General features: G+C 38.9%; 1 protein-coding gene across 1 annotated transcript; it reads left to right on the top strand.

Moving 5' to 3' along the window:
- Positions 1–4,904: 4,904 nt before the first annotated feature.
- On the top strand, positions 4,905–19,020 carry SLC25A31 (solute carrier family 25 member 31). The gene is made up of 6 exons (XM_036241435.1): positions 4,905–5,148; positions 11,802–11,929; positions 12,560–12,677; positions 14,923–15,077; positions 16,508–16,633; positions 18,820–19,020. Exons 1-6 carry the CDS (start codon positions 4,905–4,907, stop codon positions 19,018–19,020), a joined length of 972 nt encoding a protein of 323 aa, XP_036097328.1.
- Positions 19,021–23,798: the final 4,778 nt, after the last annotated feature.

Genomic DNA, 23,798 nt, shown 5'->3' with positions numbered 1-23,798 from the left:
GAAAAATATTCAATTGGTTGTGTATCTGTCTCAAAACTAATATTGAATCTAGTGAAAGAATCGTGAAATTGGGGGAACGTGACCTATAACTAATTAGTGCTGTGACCATGAGCAAGTCTTTGTACCTCTCTGAGCTCAGGGCATTAAGGTATCATGGGTATTAAGGCACTTTTTTTTAAAGTATATATTAAGCCCTGGCCGGTTTGGCTCAGCGGTTAGAGCATCGGCCTGCGGTCCGGAGAGACCCGGGTTCGGTTTCCGCTAAGGACACGTACTTCGGTTGCAGTTTGTCCCCGGCCCTGGTTGGTCGTGCGGTGGCAGCCACTCGATGTGTCCCTTTCACATTGATGTTTCTCTCTCTCTGTCTCTTCCTCTCCCTCCCTCCCACTCTATCTGTACAAAAAATGGAAAAATGTCCTCGGGTGAGGATAAAAAAAAAAAAAAGTATATATTAAATCTCTTAAATTTCTTGATATTTCCCCCCAAAATGCCATACCCTAATTTTAATACTGAGAATTATTAACACATTCAGCTACTGATCACCTCACATTTTCCAACAGACTGAAAACTTGGGGGTTTATTATAGTGGATTTTTTTTTTTTTTGCTTCATTTAATGAAAGTTTAATTTATTAAACTGCTTTCCTGGTATCAAAGAATCATATTGACCACTGCTCAATAACTGAAATAAGGAGATAAAGCAAACTACTGATCTTAATAAGGGGAAATTATTTGCTATATTATAGATGTACACCATAATGTCCATGTTGTAGAGACATTGCATTTAAAAAAAAAAATGAAACCAAACGTCATCTAAATGGATATTGAAGTAAACATTGCAGACAAACTTAGTTGCCCATTATTCCAAATATGTTCGTAGTCACATCTGAAAGTACATTAGTTTGATTACTGGTTAATAAATACCTATCTGCCACTTTATTAAATAAAGGGGATAAAACAACAACAGTGCAGATACCACAGAGGTATTTATACTCTTTGGCAAGGATAGAAACATTCTTAAGTTGGATTTTGTTAGCATCCTGCAAATGGTCCCTTTCACGAAAGACTATTAATGCAAAAGGTTATATAATTATCATTTTTAAAAAAATCTCATCACCATCATATACAAAAGTAGGTTTACAGTTTATTTGGCAAATAATACAATAATTAATAAATAATAATACAAGCCCTGGCTGTTGTGGCTCAGTCAATGGAGAGTCACTAGCACTGAGGGGTCTCGGATTTGATTCCGGGTCAAGAGAAAGTACCTGGATTGCAGGTTGGATCCCGGGCCCTGGTCCGGGAACATGGGGGAGCTGACCCATCAAGGTGTCTCTCGCACATTGATGTCTCTCTCTCTCTCTCCTCTTCCCTCATTTCCACTTTCTCTGGAATTCAGTGGAAGGAATATCCTCAGGTGAAGATTAACAACAACAAAAATAATAATACACCCCTGGCCGGTTTGTTCAATGGTTAGAACTTTGGCCCGCAGACCGGAGAGTCCCGGGTTCAGTTCCCGCTAAGGGCACCTACCTCGGTTGCAGTTTGTCTCTGGCCCTGGTTGGGGTCGTGTGGGTGGCAGCCAGTGGATGTGTCTCTCTCACATCGATGTTTCTCTCTCTCTCCCTTCCTTTCTCCCTCCCGCTCTATCTTAAGATAAGTGCAAAGTGTTCTCGGGTGAGGATAAAAAAAATTAATAATAATAATAATACAAGAATAAACTCTGCAGTCTGCGTACTCACAACTATAAACCTACTTTTGTCCCAACTTGTATTTTTAGCCCCACTAAATTCCATTTTAGAGTCTACTCCCTCTCCTTCCTCTCCTTTCTCTAGCTCTCATTGGTTTATTTTTGTGGGGTTGGAGAACTGTACTTAGTAAGGGAGAGTTTCTGATTTGTGCCAAGGGACTATTAATGATGAAGCACATAGGCAAGATAATAAATTTGCAGTGCTTCCTTTTTTTATATTTCTAATACAAATGGGAAAACCTATGAAACCAGCTTAGTAGGTTTGTCTGCTTTGAATATTCTTGAGACTATTGTAAGTAGTGTGTGCGTGAGTTACCTCTAAATAGTGCCTGGCACATGTTATGTGCTATAAAAGTGTTAGCTGCTGCTACTATTATGATCAAATATCCATTGGTTGAAAACTAAATCATACCCGCTACCATACAAAATGTTGGAAAGAAGCAGATGAAAAGTATTCAGCACTAAACATATTTTTAGAACAAGGATTTATACTTTGGATATTTTTTTAAATATTAAAGTTGCTAAAACTTCAGTCTACATACTAAACTGTGTGAAAATAATTTACTTTTGTAGAACTGTATTTCTATATTATATATTTAAAGCTATTTTTATACAATATTGATTTTAATAAAGATGGTTTGGAGTTTGTGGTTGTGTTGCCTTTTCATGCATTGGTCTAAAAAATGTGTATTGAGTTTCTGTTCTGTGTCAAGCACTGTTCTGGATGCTGGGGATACAGGAATGGTTGGGTTGGGGGTGGATTCCCACCTTCATGGAAGAGAGGAGCACAAAGACCCGAGACTCTATACTTTTTTATTAACATATGAATCACCAGAACTGTTTCTGTTCCTTAAATCAGTAAATAAAATGCAATGCAGCACATTAAAATAAACATTTTCAGCTCACTCTGTTGAAAAGAGCTGATCTAAAGCTCTTAATAAGGGAAAAAAGCTACATTTCTAAGTGCTTTCAGTTTTGCTGTCTTATATCAGTGAATATATATATCATAAATAAGCTTGAAGATATCAAAAAAGAATATGTTATAAACATTGTCGACTGTAGAGTCAAATGCAGGAGCGAGGGGAAAGGGATGCAAGGAAGGTAAGAAGCAGGAACTGCCCTAGGGAGCAGCCAAACATTTGCTTTTCCATCCTCCGTACATCGAAGTTCCCTGTGACCAGAGATGTTTCCTTTGACCGACCTCTCTCGGCACCTTGCAGGGTGATTCAAGTAATTACACTTATATTTCTCCTTGTCTGCTTGTTAAGGCTTCAAATTCCCTTTAAGGTGATTGAAACCTTTCAGTTTTCAGATTTTTGCAAATAAAACATGAATCCTTTTATTTTTATTATTAATTGATTTTTGTTACAGATGTTTTCCCCCTTAACACCCTCCTCCCTGTCCTCCCCCACCCCCAATCATTTATTTCTTGAATTTGCAATGGATTTCACAAAGGATTCTGAAGTCCATGCAATGAGAAGATTTGAAAGTTTTTAAACCTAGGAATGATGACTAATGCAGTTTCTTCAGAAAGATTAATCTGATGACAACATGTAAAACAGAGAGAGACTCGGGCTAAAAAACCACTTAAGAGCCTGATAAGCAGCTATGGAAAGGGAAGTAGCATGAGACACCAGACCAGTAGGACTTGCCGACTTGATTTATGTGAGGTAATCAAAATATTAACACAAGTCCTACTCCGGAACACGTTTGGCCTACATATTTGGTTTTTGACTAGCGACAAGTAGTACAAAAAGTGTTACAACACACAAGATAACGAAGAAAAAATCAGAACCTAAGTTCAAAAATGTCAATAACTCATCTCAGGTTTTCTGGATATGTTTCAAGACTGCAGGTTCTACAGAGTAAGAAATAATAGCAGTGCCTCCATTTATGAGAAACCACCAAACCGGCTATCAAAAGGAACAAGGAATATATTATGGAGGGATCTCTAGGATACACAAATTTTTTTAAAAAAGGGAGGGGGAAGGAAATAGAGACAGACATGACGTGCTGAGTATTCTTGCCCAGAGAAGTCAAACCTGAGTCTGATCAATCTCAGAGGAGTCCTCAGTGTGGCAGGCAACAGGTGCAGGTGTCACGAAGACACCTGCCTCCGTGAGGCCCAGAGTTTCCCTAATGATACTAGGACAACACCGGCCAGCCACTCATTCTCTCGGCTGTGTAAGTGGGGTGTGCCAGCAGCCACGTGGGGGTGGCACTGCGACGGGCCGAAGGGCAGTTACGGAAATCTAGCCGTTTCCTTGAGACATGAAAGATTTCTGAAAATACAAAACAAGGCTCTTCTCACTACATTTTTTTGGTTTGTTTTGAAAAATTACTTTAAATGGTATTTGTGTTGTGCATATTATTTTAAATGGATTAATAGTTTGAAATTTTGTTTCAATTTCTGAAATGGTACATGCCCATTTATGTCACGCACAAACGGAAGCTTCTTTGTGCTCCTCATTTTGAGCAGTGAAAAGGGGGTCCTGAAATCAGAGTTTGTGGGCCGCGGTTCCAGAGCCGGGCCCTGGTGCTCTGCGTATCAGAACTCCCTAGGCCCACGCACTCCACACAGTTAAATGCCACTCCCGGCGCCCTGGGTGCAGGTGGGGCTGGGGGAGGCACGGCTCTGGAGGGAATTACCAATTTCAATGCAACAAAGGAGAACGCGGAACATGAAGCAGTGACAACGTAACTAAACCCCTGCACAAATAAGGAGCAAAATGTCATTGATTTCTAAGAGAAAACTAAGAGTAATCCTGTAAACTAAAACCAAACCCGGCTAATCCCACCCGGCAGCTGACTGCCCTGCTCCAGCTTGTACGCGGTCCTTACACAGAGCGAGCCCCTCCCGGCCCCTCCCTGCACCTTCCCTGCAAGGAAAAACCTGCGCACGGACACTGCTCCAGACAACGCCGCCCGCAGGCGGCTGCGCGTCGGGAGTCACGTGGCTGGCACCCGGGGGCGGGAGGCGGTTGGCAGCGCATGCGCAGCGGCCCGCCTCGCCCACATGGTGCGCTGATCTCCCGGCGTCCCCAGCGCCGCTTTCCCGCCAGGACGACGCCGAAGCGGTTTTCTGCTCCCCTTCGTCGTCTCTCCTGGGCTCGGTTTAACTTGCTGCTGTGGGTTTTTTACGCCCATCGCCCCGCCATGCAGCGTGACCCTCCGAAGAAGAAGCCGGAGAAGAAGCCGGAGAAGCGGCTCTTTGACGCCGCGTCCTTCGGGAAGGATCTGCTGGCAGGGGGCGTCGCGGCGGCAGTGTCCAAGACGGCGGTGGCGCCCATCGAGCGGGTGAAGCTGCTGCTGCAGGTGCAGGCGTCGTCCAAGCAGATCAGCCCCGAGGCGCAGTACAAAGGCATGGTGGACTGCCTGGTGCGGATTCCCCGCGAGCAGGGTGCGTACGGGCGGCCTCCGCGCTTCCCTCCCCGGGGTGGGCCGGGAGGGGCCGGCCGCAGGGGCCACGCCAGGTCTGCCGTGGGCGCAGGGTGTGATTCTTCCCCTGGGACAATTCAGTGGTCTTACCCAGTCTAAGAGGCTCTGCTCTCCCGGGGCCCAGAGGGCCTGCACGTGACCGGTCCTCGCGCAGGGGAGCCCACCGCCTCCTCTTTCTGTTTCTCCTTCGCGGCGGATTACAGGTCGGGGCCCCTGAGCCTGGCCCAGAAGGCAGAGGCTGACTGCCAGGATTAGGGGAGGCGCTCCTAAGCACTGGGGTGTGTGTGAACAAATGCTCCAATTGCGTAAATACTGGTTGGAGTAATATGTTTGAGAGGTGTTCCAAATCTGGGACCATTGGGGCCTCCCAGTACTCTGGTCCCTATTCAGTGAAAAGGGGTTCTGTTTATTCTTCAGAGCTCCAGAAGGCCAGGGCTGAGCTTGAAGAGGCGCTCACCTCCTGCACAGATGGGGGGCGGGGGATAGCATAATAAAGACAAATAATATTTAATGCAGTATTTTTTTTTAAATCCAAAATGAGCAAATTAACAAAATTTCAAATAAAGACAGGTTCACTATTACCAATTTGTCTTTTACATCAGACCCTGCCTTTGTTTAAAATTTTAATTTCTTTGTGCAGTTTTCTCCCATTAATTTTGAAAGAAAGATTTCAAGTGGTTAAGTAATGAAAGTGCTTTATTAATCCTTAAATGCCCTCCTGTTGCAGAATGGTGCCTAAGTCAGCGCAGTGGACACCAGGATACATTTATCAGAAGTCTTCTGTAATAATCTACGCATGTAGTTGGATTCTATTGGAAACTCTGTACGAACTTTAAAAAGGAAATAGGCCTATTTCTTGTGTATCCGAAGAAGAAGTGAAGGGGCTTGGGCTCCAGAGCAGTTCTTTCTTCTACTCCTAAGTCTAGGGCAGGACACTCTCCCATAAAAAAGCATTCTTTCCCTAGGGATGTGGTTGCAGCTGTTCTGGATCTTTTGGGAGCAGTATTTAGGTCCAAAGTAGACTATTAAAGCATCATCTGAATTATGAATTGAAAATGCCCAGATGCTAATTTTATTGGCAAATAGTGAAATCTTGCTTTCATTTGCATGTTTTTGATTCCTGATGAGATTAAACATTTAAAAAATGTTTATTAGCTACTGTTTTTTTCTGATTTTCTATCCATGTTCTTTCCTATTTTTCTATTGTGTATTTATGGGGATGGCTGTGTTCGTTTTTTTTTTTTTTTTTTATTTGTAAAAACCTTTACCTATTAAAGATATTAAGCTTTTGTCAGAAAAGTAAAACATAAAATAAATAAAATTTCCATGTGGAAAGTACTAAAAAAATAAAAATAAAATAAATGCCCATATGAAAGCTGAGCCTGGATTTTTCATAGTGCGTAGTTCACATCTCCACACCCCATTTATTTTATCAGAGCAAATTTCCTGTTTCACCTAAGGTTTTCACAGGAAAAGTAGCAATTTCTTTCTTCTTGGTTTATGTTCTAAGACCCCCTCAGAGAAGTAGGGGCTGCTTTGTTTTTAGTTAGTCTACTTTACATATCTAGTTTGGTAAAGTTAAATATTCTGGACAGATTGTGCTGACCAGTGCTAATTTATTTTATATTTTAAGTGTTCTTTGTAATATTTAAACCTGAACATATTCAATATGGCTCTTATAAATTGAGATCATTTTGAATAGTATCTTGGTTCCTGTTTTTTATACCTTCAAACATGAGATGACAATAGCAGAACTTGAAGATGTTTTTTATTCTTTTTTATGGGGCCTTATGAATACACTGTGGTATATATCTTATGCTGAGGTTAGTAATTCACAACAGGGTAGTATTGCCATCTAGGGGCTTTTTGGAAACTTTTGGGGAATTTTTTATTTAAAAAATAAGTACTATGGAGGGATATGATCTTTAGTTGTAATTATTTGAAAGGCAAAATGGGGAGCCTAAACATCTTGCTGCTACACATGGCCAGTCTTACACAATGAAGACTTAACCGGCATCCTGAAAGACTTAGATCTCCCACTGGATGTTCATGTAGCAGTAAAACCTGTTTATGCTTATCTAAGCCTCAAACCTAACTCTGATTTACTTCTAAACACAAACTATCTGGGCATATTTTTAGTAAACTCCGATTCTAGTAATGTAGCTACCATGTAAGGAGGGGGAAGATTATATTTTGTTTTGTTCAGAATTTTACTGAGAGTTGTTCTTCATTGTGAAAACTCATATCAGCAACTCTGCTTGTGGTTCACCACTTTTATCATCTGCTTGTAACTATTGAATTCATGATCATTGTACATATATACACAAATATATTCATTAAGCCCCTTTTCAAAATGTCAATGTGTATCTTAAATATAACTGATTCGTTATAAGTAGAAACAAGCATCTATTATGTCTATAGTGTGATCATCCCTCACCAATTTACTGCCTAATATACATATTTATTATAAATTTCTTTATAATGAATTTTTTAGAAATTGGTAAAGAGGTCATTGTCTTTGAATTTTATTTCTAGATAGTAAAATATTTACAGTAAATACTTATAGAGAGAGGAACTTGAGCCTGGTAGGACTTAGAATCACCATGCTACATCATTTTGGAATTTGCTAGGCAATCATTCTAAGGTTATTATTTTTTGAAATTTACCTTCTGTCTCTTTTCTGAAAGTGAAAACATATATCCACATTTCAAGTGTTCTGATGTTTCGTTTTTTTGTTTGCTCTAATTTTACTAACTTTTCCTTTCTTTGGGTAACATGGAATGAGTCTGAAATATAAACTCAGAAGGTACAACTAGATAGTCTGTCACTATTTTCTTACCTTATCTCTGCTTTCTTTCTAGCCCAAGGATCGAAGTCTTTATTCTTGCTCTTTAAACATCTCTTTGGGTGTCTTTGATACTTTTTATAAGATTCCCTTGGATTATAAAAACTTCTGGATTTATCCCGACTAATGCTGTTTAAAAATTTATTCTTCAGTTGGTTTATGATCTTCCAACTTTGTATGTGAACTTTTATTTAATACTATTTAAATCTTTATTACACAACTAATGCATGTTTATTATAGAAAATATAGAGAAGCAAAAAATAAAAATAAATCACTGCAAAAATCACCACAATTAACATATTGGTGTCTATGCTGTGATATTTCACTGAGCAAAATATGCATATATAAATATATTCTTAATTAATACAATTGTTGTATTTAATATATTGTAAAATAGCCTTTTAAAAATATGAACTATGCAGTCTCATTTTTCAGAGCCTACCAGAACCTTCTCACTTAGGAGTTCCTGATCATGAGTTCATCAGCTATCTTTAATCTGAACTTTTCCAGACTTATTTTTTTGAAGACTAGAGCAGCGAGGTTTTTATATCTTGAAGATTATGTTTGGGGCATGCAAATAAAATATTAGGTATTGTCTTTAAATAAAATGGGAAAGTAAACTTTACTGCTATTGAGTGTGTAAATTGGCACTGGCACTTATGCTTGAGGCAAAAGTTTCTTACATATCACAGGACACTAAGGCATTCTGAAAAAGGAGGAGGAGTTAGTTACACAGTGTAGAGGGGATGACAGGCACTCGTCCTCAATCATTACATAATAAACATGGTATAGTTTATGTTTGTTCAGTTCAATGGATTTATAGAGATGATTATTTGAATATTTTAGATTGTCAGCAAGAATATTTGAAATATAGCCCTGGCTGGTTTGGCTCAGCGCTTAGAGCGTCGGCCTTTGGACCAAAGGATCTCAAGTTCGATTCCTAGTCAAGGGCATGTACCTGGGTTTCAGGTTCAATCCCTAGCCCCAGTTGGGGTCATGTGGGAAGCAGCTGATCAATTTGTCTCTCACACTGATGTTTCTGTCTGTCTCTCTTTTTCTCTCCCTCTCCCTCTCCTTACCTCCCCCATCCTTCCCATCCACTCTGTAAAAAAAATCAATGGAGCCCTGGCCATTTTGGCTCAGTGGTTATAGTATTGGCCAGTGGACCAATGAGTCATGGGTTCAATTCCAGTCCAGGGCACATACCTCAGTTGTGGTTTATCCCTGGCCCTGGTTGGGGTCATGCAGAAGGCAAACAGTTAATGTGATGTGTCTCTCTCACATCAGTGTTTCTCTCTCCCTCCCACTCTATCTGAATAAAAATGGAAAAATATCCTCGGATGAGGATGAAAAAAAAAATCAATGGAAAAATATCCTCAGGTGAGGATTAACCCCAAAATAGATTTGAAATATAGATTAATGTACACTATTAAGAATTAACATCCTAAGGACACCTTGAGATAATAGCAAATGATGGCATAAAAACATCATAATTAGCAAGATATCTGAAAATACTGTGTTTTAACTGTTCAAACAAGTACTCATTTATACTCTAATATATCCTAGCTATAAGTTTTCCCCAAGTACCTTATCTAAATAGCTCCTTGTCATTTTCCATCTCCATATACTATTTTTGTTCTTATGGCCACCCGACATATTTATTTGTTCATTGTCTCTCTCCAGTGCTATCCCCAGCAGGTCTGCTTTGCACTAGGTACCAAGTAAAAGTTTTTTAAGTGAGGAATCCTTATCTGATTCTTTCATTTCTATTTTGGGTATATCTTAAAATGTACATAATAGGGTAGTATTAAGGAGCAAAGATATATTAACTTTTTAAAATATGCCCACTAGTCTAGAATATATACCAACTATGCCTAGCATTCCCATTCTTGACTGTAAATTGACCAGTTAATGGCCCAGTAACTGTTTCCTAGTTTCCCATAAGTTCTATTTTAATTCCTAATTATTTTCTCAGAATTAAGCTCAGAGTATGTTTTTTCTTGCCCTTCAATTTTTAAGAGATTACTTTTTCTTAGCAATTAAGTAAAAAACTTAGCTATTCTCCTATTATCAAACATACCCCAGTTGCTGTTTTTCTCTACCAATTTTGTGATTATATATTAGGAAACTGTCTCTTTTACTTTTTTAATCCTCACCCAAGGATACTTTTCCATTTATTTTCAGACAGAGTGGGAGGGAGAGATAGAGAGAGAAACATCAATGTGTGAGAGAGAGACATTGATTGGTTGTCTCACTCATGACCCCGACCAGGGTGAGGGGCAAACTGCAGTCAAGGTACATGCCCTTAACTGGAATCGAACCCTTGACTCTTTGGTCCAAGGGCCAACACTCCAACCACTGAGCCGGCCAAGGCAGGAAACTGTCCTTTTAATCTGTATGACTGCTTTCCCCCTTTTTTATTCTGTTATATATATATGTATATATATATATATATAATATATATATATATATATATTATTGAGAATGGGTTTTTATAGAGAGGCAGCAGAGATTTAAGTCTGGAGTCAGATCTTTTCCTTACCTTGTGACCTTGAATGGCTTTTATTTAACCTGTTTCAGCCTCAGTTTCCTCAGTTGTATGCTGCATAACTAATGATATGGTAGTTGTGAGGGTTAAACAAGATAATGCCTGTAAAATATTCAACCATGTCTCTATTACATAGTTAGCACTCAATACATTTTAACTCTTTAATCATTATATATGCATTCCTAAATTTGCAAACATGTATTTCTGATGTTCATTTGTAAGTGAGTGTCTTTAGAATAAGCTTGTATAATCAGCTGGAATTATTTTATTTTACCTTTTCCATCACCATTTATCCCTTCTTCCACCTCCCACCCCCACCACACAATCACCACACTATTGTCCATGTTTATCCATGTTTATGAGTTCGTTTTTACTTTTTTGCTCGCACCCCCAAAACCCCCGCCGGCCCCCCCCCCCCCCGAGCTGTCTGCTTGCTCTCTATCTACAAGTCTGTCTCTGTTTTCATTTGAATCTTCATCTTTAGAAGACTAATTCTGGGTATTCTCCAAGCTAGGCTTAGAGGTATTTTATTCAGAGTAGCAAGATCAAACCATTTGACAATTTGCAATCTAGTTAAAACAATTATGGCTACTGAAGAGCAAGCCTGTTGCATTCTAGGGCAGCTCTGGATTATAAAGGTAACACACATTAGGATTGGTCAATCTATTGAGATTTGAAGAGGGAAGGTCATTGACCTCTAAAGCCTCCTCCAGTCTCTCCATCAGGCCTCTGGAGACTGCCTTGAATTGTACATTGTTCCCTTTTCTGTCTAGGTTCCAGAACATAGAGATAAGGATGCTTTAGACTCTTCTCTCTCTTTCTTCTTCTCATAAGTATGTATACAAACCAGTTTTATTCTAGCAGCCTTACTGCTACAGGAATTGTATATCACGATTTGGAAATGATGCTAAGGGTTACTAACTTCTCTGATAATACCCCTGAGCTGTTTTTCTACTAGTAAAGAACCCTATATTCAGCTGATAATGGTTTTCATAGGTTGTTAGGTATTCAAGGCTTTTTATTGGAAATTAACAAATTTGGAATGAGGTACATGGAGTTAACATTGCTTTTTTCTTCAGTGGAAACACACACAAACTTTATTTTTTCTCATGAGAAAGGGATTTAGTTTTTTAAAGTTCAAATAATTAAGTTTGTTAAAACTATTGGAATTATTTAGTAATAATGCAATATAAGTTTATATTTAGTATGTTTTCTTTTGTAGGTTTCTTCAGTTTTTGGCGTGGCAATTTGGCAAATGTTATTCGGTATTTTCCAACACAAGCTCTAAATTTTGCTTTTAAGGATAAATACAAACAGCTTTTCATGTCTGGAGTTAATAAAGAAAAACAGGCAAGTATGTTTTAATATCTCTAAAATTTTCTAAGAAATTTTTGGGTTTGTCTTACCTATGTTGTTGGGAGGGTGTGCTCAAGTGGTGGAAAACATAATAATTAAAACAGTAACAACATAATATGTGTTAAGTTATAGAAATTATATGTGAAAAACACAATTAACTTTTGAAAGTTTCTCTAAACCTTTTGGCACAGCCTTAAGGCATCTTTTGTCTCATGGCAATATTTCTCTGAATAAATACTAATTTTAAAGTAATTTATATTTTATAATCACGGTTTTACTGCACTAGGGATATTCAGCATTTTGTCTGCTTTTAAAAAGCAGTCAAGAGATATGATTATCTCACGTGGCAATTTTTGCTAATTTGGACTACTTTTGCTGGAGTCCATTAAAGTATTTTGGAATTTCAGTATGTCAGCATCTAAACTACCTCCTGGACTGTCTGGTAGAAAAGAGGCTACATGGACGTGAAGAGAAGTATTCTGGAGAGTATGATCAGCTTTATTACAGACATTTACTTTAGGAAATCAGTTTGTAAAACTCGCCTTTTAACCTTTAGAAAAATAAGAATTTCACACAGTCAGATCCTGTAGTTTAATAATCATTTTTTAATTTAATATGTTTCAGTTCTGGAGATGGTTTTTTGCAAACCTGGCTTCTGGCGGAGCAGCTGGGGCAACATCCTTATGTGTAGTATACCCACTAGATTTTGCCCGAACCCGATTAGGTGCCGATATTGGAAAAGGTATGGGATTTTTAGAAATACTGACTCTTTCTTCTTTGTTTTGAACAATGTATTATTTATTGTAGAGTTATGCTGTAACAATAGTGCTAGTTACAGTCTAAAAATACTATTCTCAACCAAATAGTAGGGTAATAGGGCCTAAAGATTACTACTTTTTTCTTTTTCCTTAGAAGAGGGAAGGGGTAACAAAAGAGCAAAGACAAAGACTGCTTATAACTTACTTCCGTTTTTCCTGGAGTGCCTCACACACTTACTGTATGCCTCAACTAGGACTGCTCTAGGTTAGATGTACAGCTCGTGCTAGAGATCCCCTTTCCTCTGTTCTCATTTATTTTGGTAGATTATGTTCTTTGGTAGCTTTCTGAGCTTTCTGAGAAGAGTAGAGCAGGAGATAGATTGAGATCTTCCTTGTCAAAAAATGTCCGTATGTTTTACCCTCTTAATTCTTGGCCATAAAAAAATTCTGGGTTTAAAGTTAATTTCTTTCACAATTTAAAATGTATTACTCTAGATTCTAGTTTTTAATATTGCTCTAAAGAAGTCGATCTTTTACTGCTGATCCTTTCGTATGTGCCTTTTTTCCCTTCATACACACACACACACACACACACATATTTAAATCCTCCCCTGAGGATATTTTTCTATTTATCTTCAGATAAAGTGGAAGGGGTGGGGGGAGAGAGAGAGAGAGAAATTCACTGTAGAAATCCTGCACATTCCCAACCAGAGCTGGGGACCCAAGGTATGTGCCCTTGACCAGAATTGAACCTGCGATTCTTCAGTGCACCAGCCAACACTCCAACCACTGAGCCAGACTGGCCAGGGCCCTTTTTTTCTTTTTAATCACCTTATATCCCTGATGACCTGACATTTCACAAGATACATCTTTGTGTGAGTCATTTTTCAGTGATCGTGGAGGTTAACAGTTGGCCCCATTCAGTCTGGAGCCTTGTGTTCAGTTCTGAGGATGGCAGAGAAGAGAGTCAGTTGGCTGCTCAGGGTCAAGTTATGGATTTTGAGGATCCAGATGCTACTTTGCTTTCACTGCAAAATAGTACTTAGTTCCTCTAATTTATAAGTTTTTCTGAGGTTGGAATCTAGTGGCTCTCTTCTCAATAACATCTCCCTCTGCAAGAAAATAACTTTCAGCTTTCTCCGCTCTACTTCGTGAGGTTCCATTCCTCCACCTCCTTTCCATCATGTTAGAATTTGTGGATTTTATTCTCTGTCATATACTCTTCTTTGTCTATATGGCTTTAAATCTGTTTTATTTATTTATTATCATTTTAATAGAATGTCTTAAGGGAGTAGAGATTTATTTAATAAATATTTCTCCATTGCACACTGAACCAGGCACTGCCTCAGATACAAGCTGTGTGTGTGTGTGTGTGTCACACATATACACACAAACACCCCATATAAAACATGGAGCTCATAGCTCATGTGCCTTATAGTATAATGAGGGACACAAGTAAGAAAACAATTAATGAATGACTAAAACATACTGTCACTTAGCAGTAAATGCCATGAAAAAAAATAGAAGGGAGCGACATCAATTTCAGATAAACAATCAAAGAAAATACCTCAGAAAGGGTAGCAATTTGAGCAAAAATGAAAATAGATGTTCCATCTTACCATGTTTAACTGGCAGTCCAAATTTTCCTGTTATTGCTAAGAAAGTGAAAATAACTCATGTATCTTGCTTTAGTTCAGTAGTTTTGTTTTCTCTCAAAATTGGGAGACTTTATATTGAAAGATTATATTCTAAATATGATATTTTTTAAGTATTATCAAAAAGTTCAAGTCAAGGGACAATAAAAATAAAATCAACAAACACTTGAAAAATATGACACTCCATCTAAAATATTAATGATCCTTAAGTTAATTTTTATTTTTGTCTTTTTTGCTCTCCAACTGAAACAAATTAGGAAGTTTTTCATTCCCAGTGAAAACTAGAAATTTCTACATTCCTAGTAACTTCTGGTAATTTAATTTATGTTTTAGGCCAGTCATGTTGCTTGAATTAGATTGCTTTTATAAGAGACTAATATTTTAAAATTTTTTAAGATACTAGTTGAAACCTTAATTATTTTTTAATTAGTGGGAGAATTTTGATGCATGCTTTTTTATTTTTGGTTAGATTTCTAAGTGGCAATTCCAAATACTTCATATCTGTAAAATGTTTAAATAAAGTGTTTATCTGATATATAATGCTGCTAATAAATTTTAAATGGCTTTATTTTAGGTCCCGAAGAGCGACAATTCAAAGGGTTAGGTGACTGTATAATGAAAATAGCAAAATCAGATGGAATTGTTGGTTTATACCAAGGGTTTGGTGTTTCAGTACAGGGCATCATTGTGTACCGAGCCTCTTATTTTGGAGCTTATGACACAGTTAAGGTAATTTGGGGCTTTAGTATATATTAAACTAATGTGTTTTTTTTTTCCTTTTATTATTCTAATTAATTAGTAACATATTGAGCAGGTATGTTTACTTTTAATTATATAAATAAAAATAAATGATGGAATAAGAGACATTATAGAGTTGTTTAATAATGACTTTGCCATAACCTAATTAAATTATAACTCTGTTGTGGATCTGACTTGAGTTATAGAGCATAAACCCAAACATTAAGTTTTTGTGCTATTTGCACTGATTCACTGTATGCCATATTGCAAATATGAAACATTCTGATTAGGCTTACATCATAATCAAATCTTTGACATATAAAAAAGCTTCTGACAATTTTCTGATTTTACATTGACTTTATTGTCTCTTTTTTTAAAACATGCAAATAGAAAATTTACTATCATTTTGGGTTGTAGGCTAGGCCTAAATATAATTAGTTAAATGTAATAAATGCTACTATTACTCAGGTGTCTGCTGGGTACTGTTAGATTCTTTACTGTATTCTCCAGATTGTTTTAGCAATTAGCCTTCTCATTTTAGAATTTAATATCATTTCCATAGGTAGGAAAGAGAAAGATCGTAATAATGGCTACCATTTTTTGAACTGCTACTTGGTTCTAGGAACTTTAAGTTTTTTTACATCCTTACAGTGTTCTAGGATAGCTTTTAAAATCCCCATTTTAAACATAAATAATCTAGGAGTGGTTACACAATTTATTTAAGTGGCAAGGAAAATATCCATGCTCTTAATCACAATATCATAATGCTTCCAAAACGAAGCAATGAAACTAATATCAGTATTATTTACCAAATAACATTAAAAGTTGATGGAAGTTTTATAATAATTTTCTATATTATCTCTACCTTCCATTAAATGTAGTTGAATGTCATTTTTATTGTGGACATACAACTTTTAGTTTGTAGAGTATTTTTTCTTATGTATGTTTATTTAATAACAAAACTTTATGTGCACTCTCTTTATTACCACCTGTAGTAGCTGTGCAATTTAGGAATATGTTTTCACTAACTTAGAGGTTTAAAGTTGTTTGTCAAATATCATCTGTTGAAGATAATAGCAGGCATTATTTTTATTTTTTCAATTCTGTGAAAAGCCATGGAAGAACATTTTTGGTCACTGGCTGTTATCTTCCCTAGTTTCCAGTGTCATTAATGACAAATCAATTAAGTAGAAAATACGCTTTTTTCCCAAATGTTTTTAAAGTATAGCCATGTATGACATTCTCCTTTCTTACTGATCTCCTGCTGTTTTAATTTTTCCACATTAAAGCCAACTGTTTGTAATTGCATTTTAAGTATAATTGAGCCGTCTTTCATATATTCCTAGGAGTTATTCTTTGACTTAAGGGTTTAAGATATTTTAGAAATTTAGATGGTTACTTTATACATTTTTTCCCCCTAGGGCTTATTACCCAAACCAAAGGAAACCCCATTTCTTGTCGCCTTTTTCATTGCTCAAGTTGTGACTACATGCTCTGGTGTACTCTCGTATCCCTTTGACACTGTTAGAAGACGTATGATGATGCAGGTATTTTATATTATTATTTGAAAGTTTGAGTTTTCCACTGTCTCTGATATTCAGGTATACTTTATTCAAATTTTAGAGAAATTTTGACTGAAAGGCATAGGTCATTTGTTTTACTTATTAAAATAAATGCATGCTGTGCCCTGGCCCAGTGGCTCAGTTGGTTGGAGCGCTGTCCTGTACACCAAAAGTTTTCAGGTTCAGTTCCCAGTCAGGGCATATACCTAGGTTACAAGTTTGATTCCCTAGTCAAGGCATGTACAGGAGGCAACTGATCGATGTTTCTCTCAAATTGATGTTTTTCTCTCTCTCCCATCCTCTCTCTCAAAATCAGTAACATATCCTGGGGTTAAGAATTATAAAAATAATAATAAAATAAATGCATGTTGCGCTGTCTTATGTTCTTTCCTATTACCAGACAGCCATCATTCAGTGCAGCTTTTTTTTCTTGTACTATCAGAACAGAAATGCAAAAAATACCAGGCTCTTTTTCTCTTTTATCAATACTTACACCTTTTGTTTCCACTTGTGTTTATGCACTGGCTGAGAGTGTTATATTAAAGAAGTAATAACTGGCAACCTTGTCTTGTTTCTAATCTTACAGGGAGTGCTTTGAATGTTACATAATTTAGTGTTATCTTTGGATTTTTTGTAGTTACCCATTGTTCCTTTCTGTTTTGGGTTATTAATAGGTATTAATTATGAATGGCAGTCATATTTTGTCTATATCTATTGAGGTGATCCTTTTCTCTTTTCATGTTACTATATTACATTAATCTACTTTCCAGAGCTAAACCAACCTTATATGCCTGGAATAATCCAGCTTGGTTGGGATGTGTTCTATTTCATATCCCTTAGTGGGTTTGATTGACTAGTTTTTGTTCAGGATTTTGACATCCATGTTTCAGTGTCATTGGCTTGGAATTATTCCTTCTTGTATTGTCCTATTCTAATTTTGGTATTGAGGCTATGTAAGCTTCACAAAATATGTTGGAGATGCTTCGCAATTTTCTCCTCTAATAATTTATGTGAGATTAAAATTAAATGTTTAATAGAATTTATATATAAAGCCAATCTGTACAGGTGGTTTTCTTTATGAGAATATTTTCAACAACTGATTTAATTTCTTTAATGAATTCATTATTCCAATTTTTTCTATTCTTTTGGTAAATTATGCTTTTTAAGGAATGTATTCACTTTTTCTGAGTTTTCAAAATAATCGCCATGAAGTTGTTTATAATATTTTACTCTAATCTCTGGATCATCTGCAGTGATGTTACCTTTGTCATTTCTAATAATTTTGGTACAAACTGTTTCCAGAAATTTGTCAGTAAATTATTTCAAATAACTAATTTTTGGCTTTTTATGCTTTCTGGTGTGTTTATTATCGGTTTGCTTTTTTTTTTAATCCTCACCTGAGGATATTTTTCCATTGATTTTCCGTTAGAGTGGGAGGGAGGGAAGGAGGACAAGAGAGAGAAACATCGACGTGAGAGACACATTGATTGGCTGCCTCCCCACACGACCTTGACCAGGTCCAGGGACTGAACTGCAACTGAAGTACGAGTCCTTGATCAGAATTGAACCAGCAACTCTTTGGTCTGCAGGCTGATGCTCTAACCGCTGAGCCAAACCAGCCAGGGCTATTTCCTTTATTTTTGTGGATTATTTTTTATTTCTATTTTCCTTAGGTTTATTCTTTGTCTATAAATGTTTAGGTTTCTCATTAATTTTCAGCCTTTTCTTTCTAATATTTCAAGGTCGTTCATTTCCTTATAAGTTACCACTCAAGCTGCATCTTACAAATTTACTTAAGGAGTTTTGTGGTTATTATTAGGTTTTAGATATTTTCTAAGATGTGTTTTTCTTAGTGTCCAAACATGATTTTTTCTAGTTATCTTTTTTACTGTTGATTTAGCATTTCATTGCAATGTGGTGAGAGTATAAATCATGGTATGTGATGCCATCTTTTGAAACTTGTTAAGCCTAATATTTGATCACTTTTCAAATGTGTCTGCAAAGTATGAGTACTTTCCAACCGCTAGATAGATGGTACATTCAACATGCCCATTAATCCAACATACTTACTCAACGTGGTGTTGACTTTATCTGTCTTAGTGTCGACTAAAACCTATCTTAACATAAAAGTTATTATAATAATGAAAAACTATTTATCTTTCTTTATATAGAGTGGTGAGGCTGAACGGCAGTATAAAGGAACTTTAGACTGCTTTGTGAAGATATACCAACAAGAGGGAATCAATGCATTTTTTCGTGGTGCCTTCTCCAATGTCCTTCGTGGTACAGGGGGTGCTTTAGTGTTGGTATTATATGATAAAATTAAAGACTTCCTTAGTATTAGTAGTGGAGGTAGTTCATCAGCAGATTAAATTGAGAAATGCATATAGTTAACTTGTTAAACATGCAAATTACATAGCTGCCATTTGTATACATTTTGATAGTTTGTTATTACTGTCAGTATTTTTAAAAGTAATTCTGCAATAAAGCATAAGCTTTTTCAAACATTTAAATACTAAAAATCAGATAAATGTGGGTTTCTTTTCCTCTTAGACTCAAACTCACTTTAATGAGACATTTTACTTATAATTAGTAGATGTTATTTCTATTAGTTTAAAATTCTTTTCTTACTTTTGTGATGAAAATTAAAAAATATAATGTTAAAACAAATGAAAGTTTGTTCTTTAAAAACACTATTCTTTTAATATAATTGTCTTCCCATCTTTTGCAATCATATGGTATGAGAAATATTTTTTAAAAGCTTATCAGAAGATGTCATCATTATATCTTTGGGCATAAGTAAGCTTTCTTCTACAACATCTCTACTAAGCTCAGTTTATTACTAAGTATAGGGTTTATGGTATCATATAGCTTTTAATAAACACAGATTCTAGATCATAAAACTGATACTGATGTTAATGACACTGTAAACCTGTAGTTGGAAAATAAGATATAAAATGGCATCTCTGCTAACTTTTATCTTTAAAATAAATAAAAGCTTGCTAATGTGAATATATCTTGGAACAAAAAAAGTCCCTTTGAAAATTAGTTTGTGTATTTTGTATTGATAATAAAGGAAGTTTACAACTTATATCTGAGCTTTTTTTTCTTGATTCTAACTTTATCAATAAGCAGAGAGGAACAAAATTTTTGTCAGAATTGGGAACTGACTTAAAGACAGAAAAAAGGGTTTCCCAGATTTTAACAGGAGTCTGTCTTTGTTTTTTCAGATATGTTGTAGAAGACAGTACATTTAAAATCCCCAAGATTTTAAAGTTTTGGTGAGTAAAGGAATATTAAGCTAGTGGGGAAACTGTAGAAAGATTTTGTGAGGTTATGAGTGGGCAAAAATGGGGTGGGTAAACTGCCCGGTACATAGAGGCAAAGCATGTTTCAAAGAAAAGAATGCACACTATACTGTTTAATATACAAGTGGGACAAAAGTAGGTTTACAGTTGTTCATATAGCAAATAATATGAAAATAAACTCTGTTTTATGTACTCACAACTGTAAACCTACTCTTGCCACACCCTGTGTTGGTGTTACCACTTGAAAAAAATTAACTCTTTGAAACTTAACATGATTTTTGCAGTGGTCAACATAACAGAAAGTTACTTTATTATTATTTTGTTAAATCTTCACCCAAGGACATGTTTTCATTGAAATTTTGGAGAGAGGAAGGGAGGGAGACCGAGAACCATGGATGTGAGAGAGAAACATCAGTCAGTTGCCTCCTGTACATGCTGTGCCCCAACTGGAAATTTAATTGCATAAAATACATAGGATTATGAGGGAAACTATTTGAAATAATGGTTATTAAAATATTTTAAAAATATAAATTTTTGATATGCTATAGTAATATGTGCTTCTTTTTTAACATTTACAAGATCCAGTGTTCCAATAATTACTATAATTTCATAGTATTAATGAGCATAAATGTGGTTGAAATAATATATCCAACAATTATGATGTAGTATGAAAATACTTGGTTTCTGTTGGTGGGAAAAATCACATACTGTTAATATTACTGTGTTTGTGCCTACATTCATAATTGAAAGAAATGTTAAATTTTCATTAAAGGTTAGTTCAAGACAATCCCTCCTTTAATCTGTCTATATTCCATGGGGATCTGGGGACCCCAGGGAAAGAACCCCATCTTAGAGCATTGTAATCATCTGCATAGTCAAAGCTGAGTCTATAGCTAATTTGTATTTCCATTTGCAAAAAGTGGAAAGAAATTAGAGCAGGTGGGAGGGATTTTAACTAGATGAGATGGAAGTTGCACGTCACATGGTGAGACTTTAGTCATGTGTCCATGCTGGAAGGTTGGAAATACTGTGTGTAATTGAGCAGCCATGTGTACAAGACAAAATAGTAGACTTTGAAAGAGAAGTAGGAGTCTGCATAGTCTCCTAAGTGATCCTTGTGTATCCAGTCTCACCTTGCTCTAATCTATTCTTTTTTTTTTTCTTTTATCCTCACCCGAGGACATTTTTCCATTTTTTGTTCAGACAGAGTGGGAGGGAGAGAGAGGAAGAGAGAGAGAGAGAGAGAGAGAGAATGAATCATCGATGTGAAAGGGACACATCGAGTGGCTGCCTCCCTCATGACCCAACCGAGGTATGCGCCCCTAGTGTGAACTGAACCCTGGCCTCTCTGGACCACAGGCCGACACTAACTGCTGAGCCAAACCGGCCAGGGCTCTAATCCATTCTCAATACTGCTAACAAAATATTTTTTAAAATTCAATCTGTGTCAGTTTTCATCTATTTCAGTGTCTCTAAATATCTTACAGCAGTACATCCTGATTTGTAGGTCATCTGGATTGAGGGATGTTGGGGGGACAGTCTTTGCAAATAATCTATGAGTAAATATGCCCAGTAAAGTGGCAGGTTCAATTCCTGGTCAGGGCACATACCCAGGTAGTAGTCCAGGAACATATGGGAGACAGCCAGTTGGTGTGTCTGTCTGTCTGTCTCTCTCTCCCTCCTTCCCTTTATCTCTAGAATCAATAAAAACATGACCTTGGGTGAGGATTTGGGGGGTGTGTGTGTGTGTGTGTGTGTGTAAATCAAATCTCTACTAACATTGAAAATTGGGTTTTAAAATGAGATTTTAATATGTAGCAAACTTTGGGGATTAATAAAACACAGGTATATATATATTGAAGTATATGTGGACATTATTTTAATAAATGGGAGGCATAATTTTTTTACTTTTAAAAAGGAATCCTGATTCTTGAAAAGGTAAACTTCCTATAGGATAAAGACTTCTTATTCCTAGCATGGCATACAATAGCCTTCATGCTCTATTGACTTCAGCTGTACATCGTATCTGTCCCAGGCACCATGGGCAAATCAGTAATTTCCGATTCCTCAAATGCTCTTTGATGCTTCTGTGCTGTTACACCTGGTTTTCTGTATCTTTTTTTTTTTTTGTAGAGTTAAGGAACGTGCCAAGTCTCTGTGAACCTGAAGCCTGTCATTCTTGCAACCACTAGGTACACTCTTTTCCTCCCAGTAATTGTAAAGAATGTGGCAACAATCTCTTGCTCCTGACCGCAGCTGTTTATTTTTACTCCTGCGTTTTAAGTGTATTTTAATAGAAAAATCATTCTTACACCCTCAAGTTTTACAGACAGAAAGCATGGATAAATGAATGGCCCTGGGAGAGGTTCAGGACCCTCTGGAATGAATCTAGGTGGTGGGCCCAAGAGGATGATGGCTGCAGAGGCAACCGAAGGGGAGGCTCTAAGCTACGCACCAACCAACGGGGGCTGGGGGCGGGGTTCGCGGGGACAGCAGCCAATCCCCGTCGTGCTTGCGCACTGCCTGACAGAGGCCCCTGGCGACGGCCTCGACGGAGCAGCCGCTTGGTGCCCTCTAGACGGAGAGGTGTGCCCGATGCGGGCAGCCAGAGTGGCAGCCGTGCTGCGCCTTCCAGCCTCTCGGTGTTGCCCTTGAGGATGGACTTCACGGCCCCCTTGGTAGCCGCAGGAGCGCTGTTCGCACTGACTGCTACTGCCCTTGCAGCAGTGATGGTAGTGGGAAGCAAGCACAGTTTTAAGAAGTGGACAAGTGGCGACAATGGCGATACGGCAACACGTGGGCCACGGGATGAAGAATCGGTGGAGGAGGAACAGAAAACACCCCCAGGAGTGGGTGAGGAGGCGCAGGAGACCTCCGAGGAACTGGGGGGCAGGGACCAGCAACCACATGAAGGCCTGGGCGCGAAGGCACGGGACAGCCCCCCTCCGTAAGTGTCACCCGGGGCTTGGCTGACGTCGGGCGCGCAGGCGCACCTGCGGATGGAGAGCGGGCGGCCGGGCCGCGCTGGCCCGTCCTGCCCACTGGACGGACGGACGCGGGAGCGAGCCCGGCCGCCGGTGTCATGTGACACGCGGGTTCCGAGGCGGCGCAGTGGAGGGCCCCGCACTGAGGACGGTGCGCGGAGGGGACCGCAGTTCCCTGCCAGATGGGCTGAGGTGCGTCGAGCCCTGGCAAGGAGAGCACAGCCGAAGCAAGTGCCGCCGGCGCCCACCGCGCCCCGGAGCCGAGGGCCGCGCCGCACAATGGGCGCCACCTCACAGAGCCGGGCGCGGTCGCGGGGCCGGGCCGCGGCCACACAGCGGCGCCTGCGGGCGGCACGTGGGCCCCTCGGGGCGGCGAGGCCGGAGGGTGGGTGCGCGGTCGCGGTTGGCTCCTGGAAAGCGGCGCTGGCCTGCGCGCCCGGCGGGGGCGGGCCTCCGCGGCAGCCCGCCGCTGTGCCCGGCGTGGCCCCGGTTGCCAACACCAGCCCAGGGCGCCCTGCAGCCGCGGGCCGAGCGCGGGCCGGGCACCGCCTCCCACCCCGCCGGCCGCAGTGCTCCGGGCCGCCGCACGAGGGCAGGCGAGCGGGCCGCGCCGGGTGCTCCTCCCACCTCCCTGATCCTCCCGCCCCGCCCCGCCTTCCCCGTGCTCCCCTCCCCCGCGGGCTCAGCCGCCTCCATCTTCCAGATCTTTCTCGAACCCGCAGCTCTTCGGCAGCCGTTGCCCGAGCGCTGACGGAAGCGGCCGAAGCCGAGGTCCGGCGCAGCCTCGGGCGCGGCGCAGCAGCTCGCGCGCCTCCCGGGCGGCCGAGCGCGCAGGCGCAGAGCTCAGTAACTGCCGGT

This window comes from Molossus molossus, unplaced genomic scaffold (assembly GCF_014108415.1).
Source record: "Molossus molossus isolate mMolMol1 unplaced genomic scaffold, mMolMol1.p scaffold_m16_p_4, whole genome shotgun sequence".
Lineage (NCBI taxonomy): Eukaryota > Metazoa > Chordata > Mammalia > Chiroptera > Molossidae > Molossus > Molossus molossus.
Note: the sequence above shows the minus strand (reverse complement) of the source record. Positions and strands in the feature narration are given on the sequence as shown.

Excerpts from the sequence above, each read along its gene's own strand:
- SLC25A31 (XM_036241435.1), top strand. The coding sequence starts at position 4,905 with ATGCAGCGTGACCCTCCGAAGAAGAAGCCGGAGAAGAAGCCGGAGAAG. Across the intron at positions 11,930-12,559 it reads GAGTTAATAAAGAAAAACAG|TTCTGGAGATGGTTTTTTGC; the intron begins GCAAGTATGTTT and ends AATATGTTTCAG. Across the intron at positions 12,678-14,922 it reads AGGTGCCGATATTGGAAAAG|GTCCCGAAGAGCGACAATTC; the intron begins GTATGGGATTTT and ends GCTTTATTTTAG.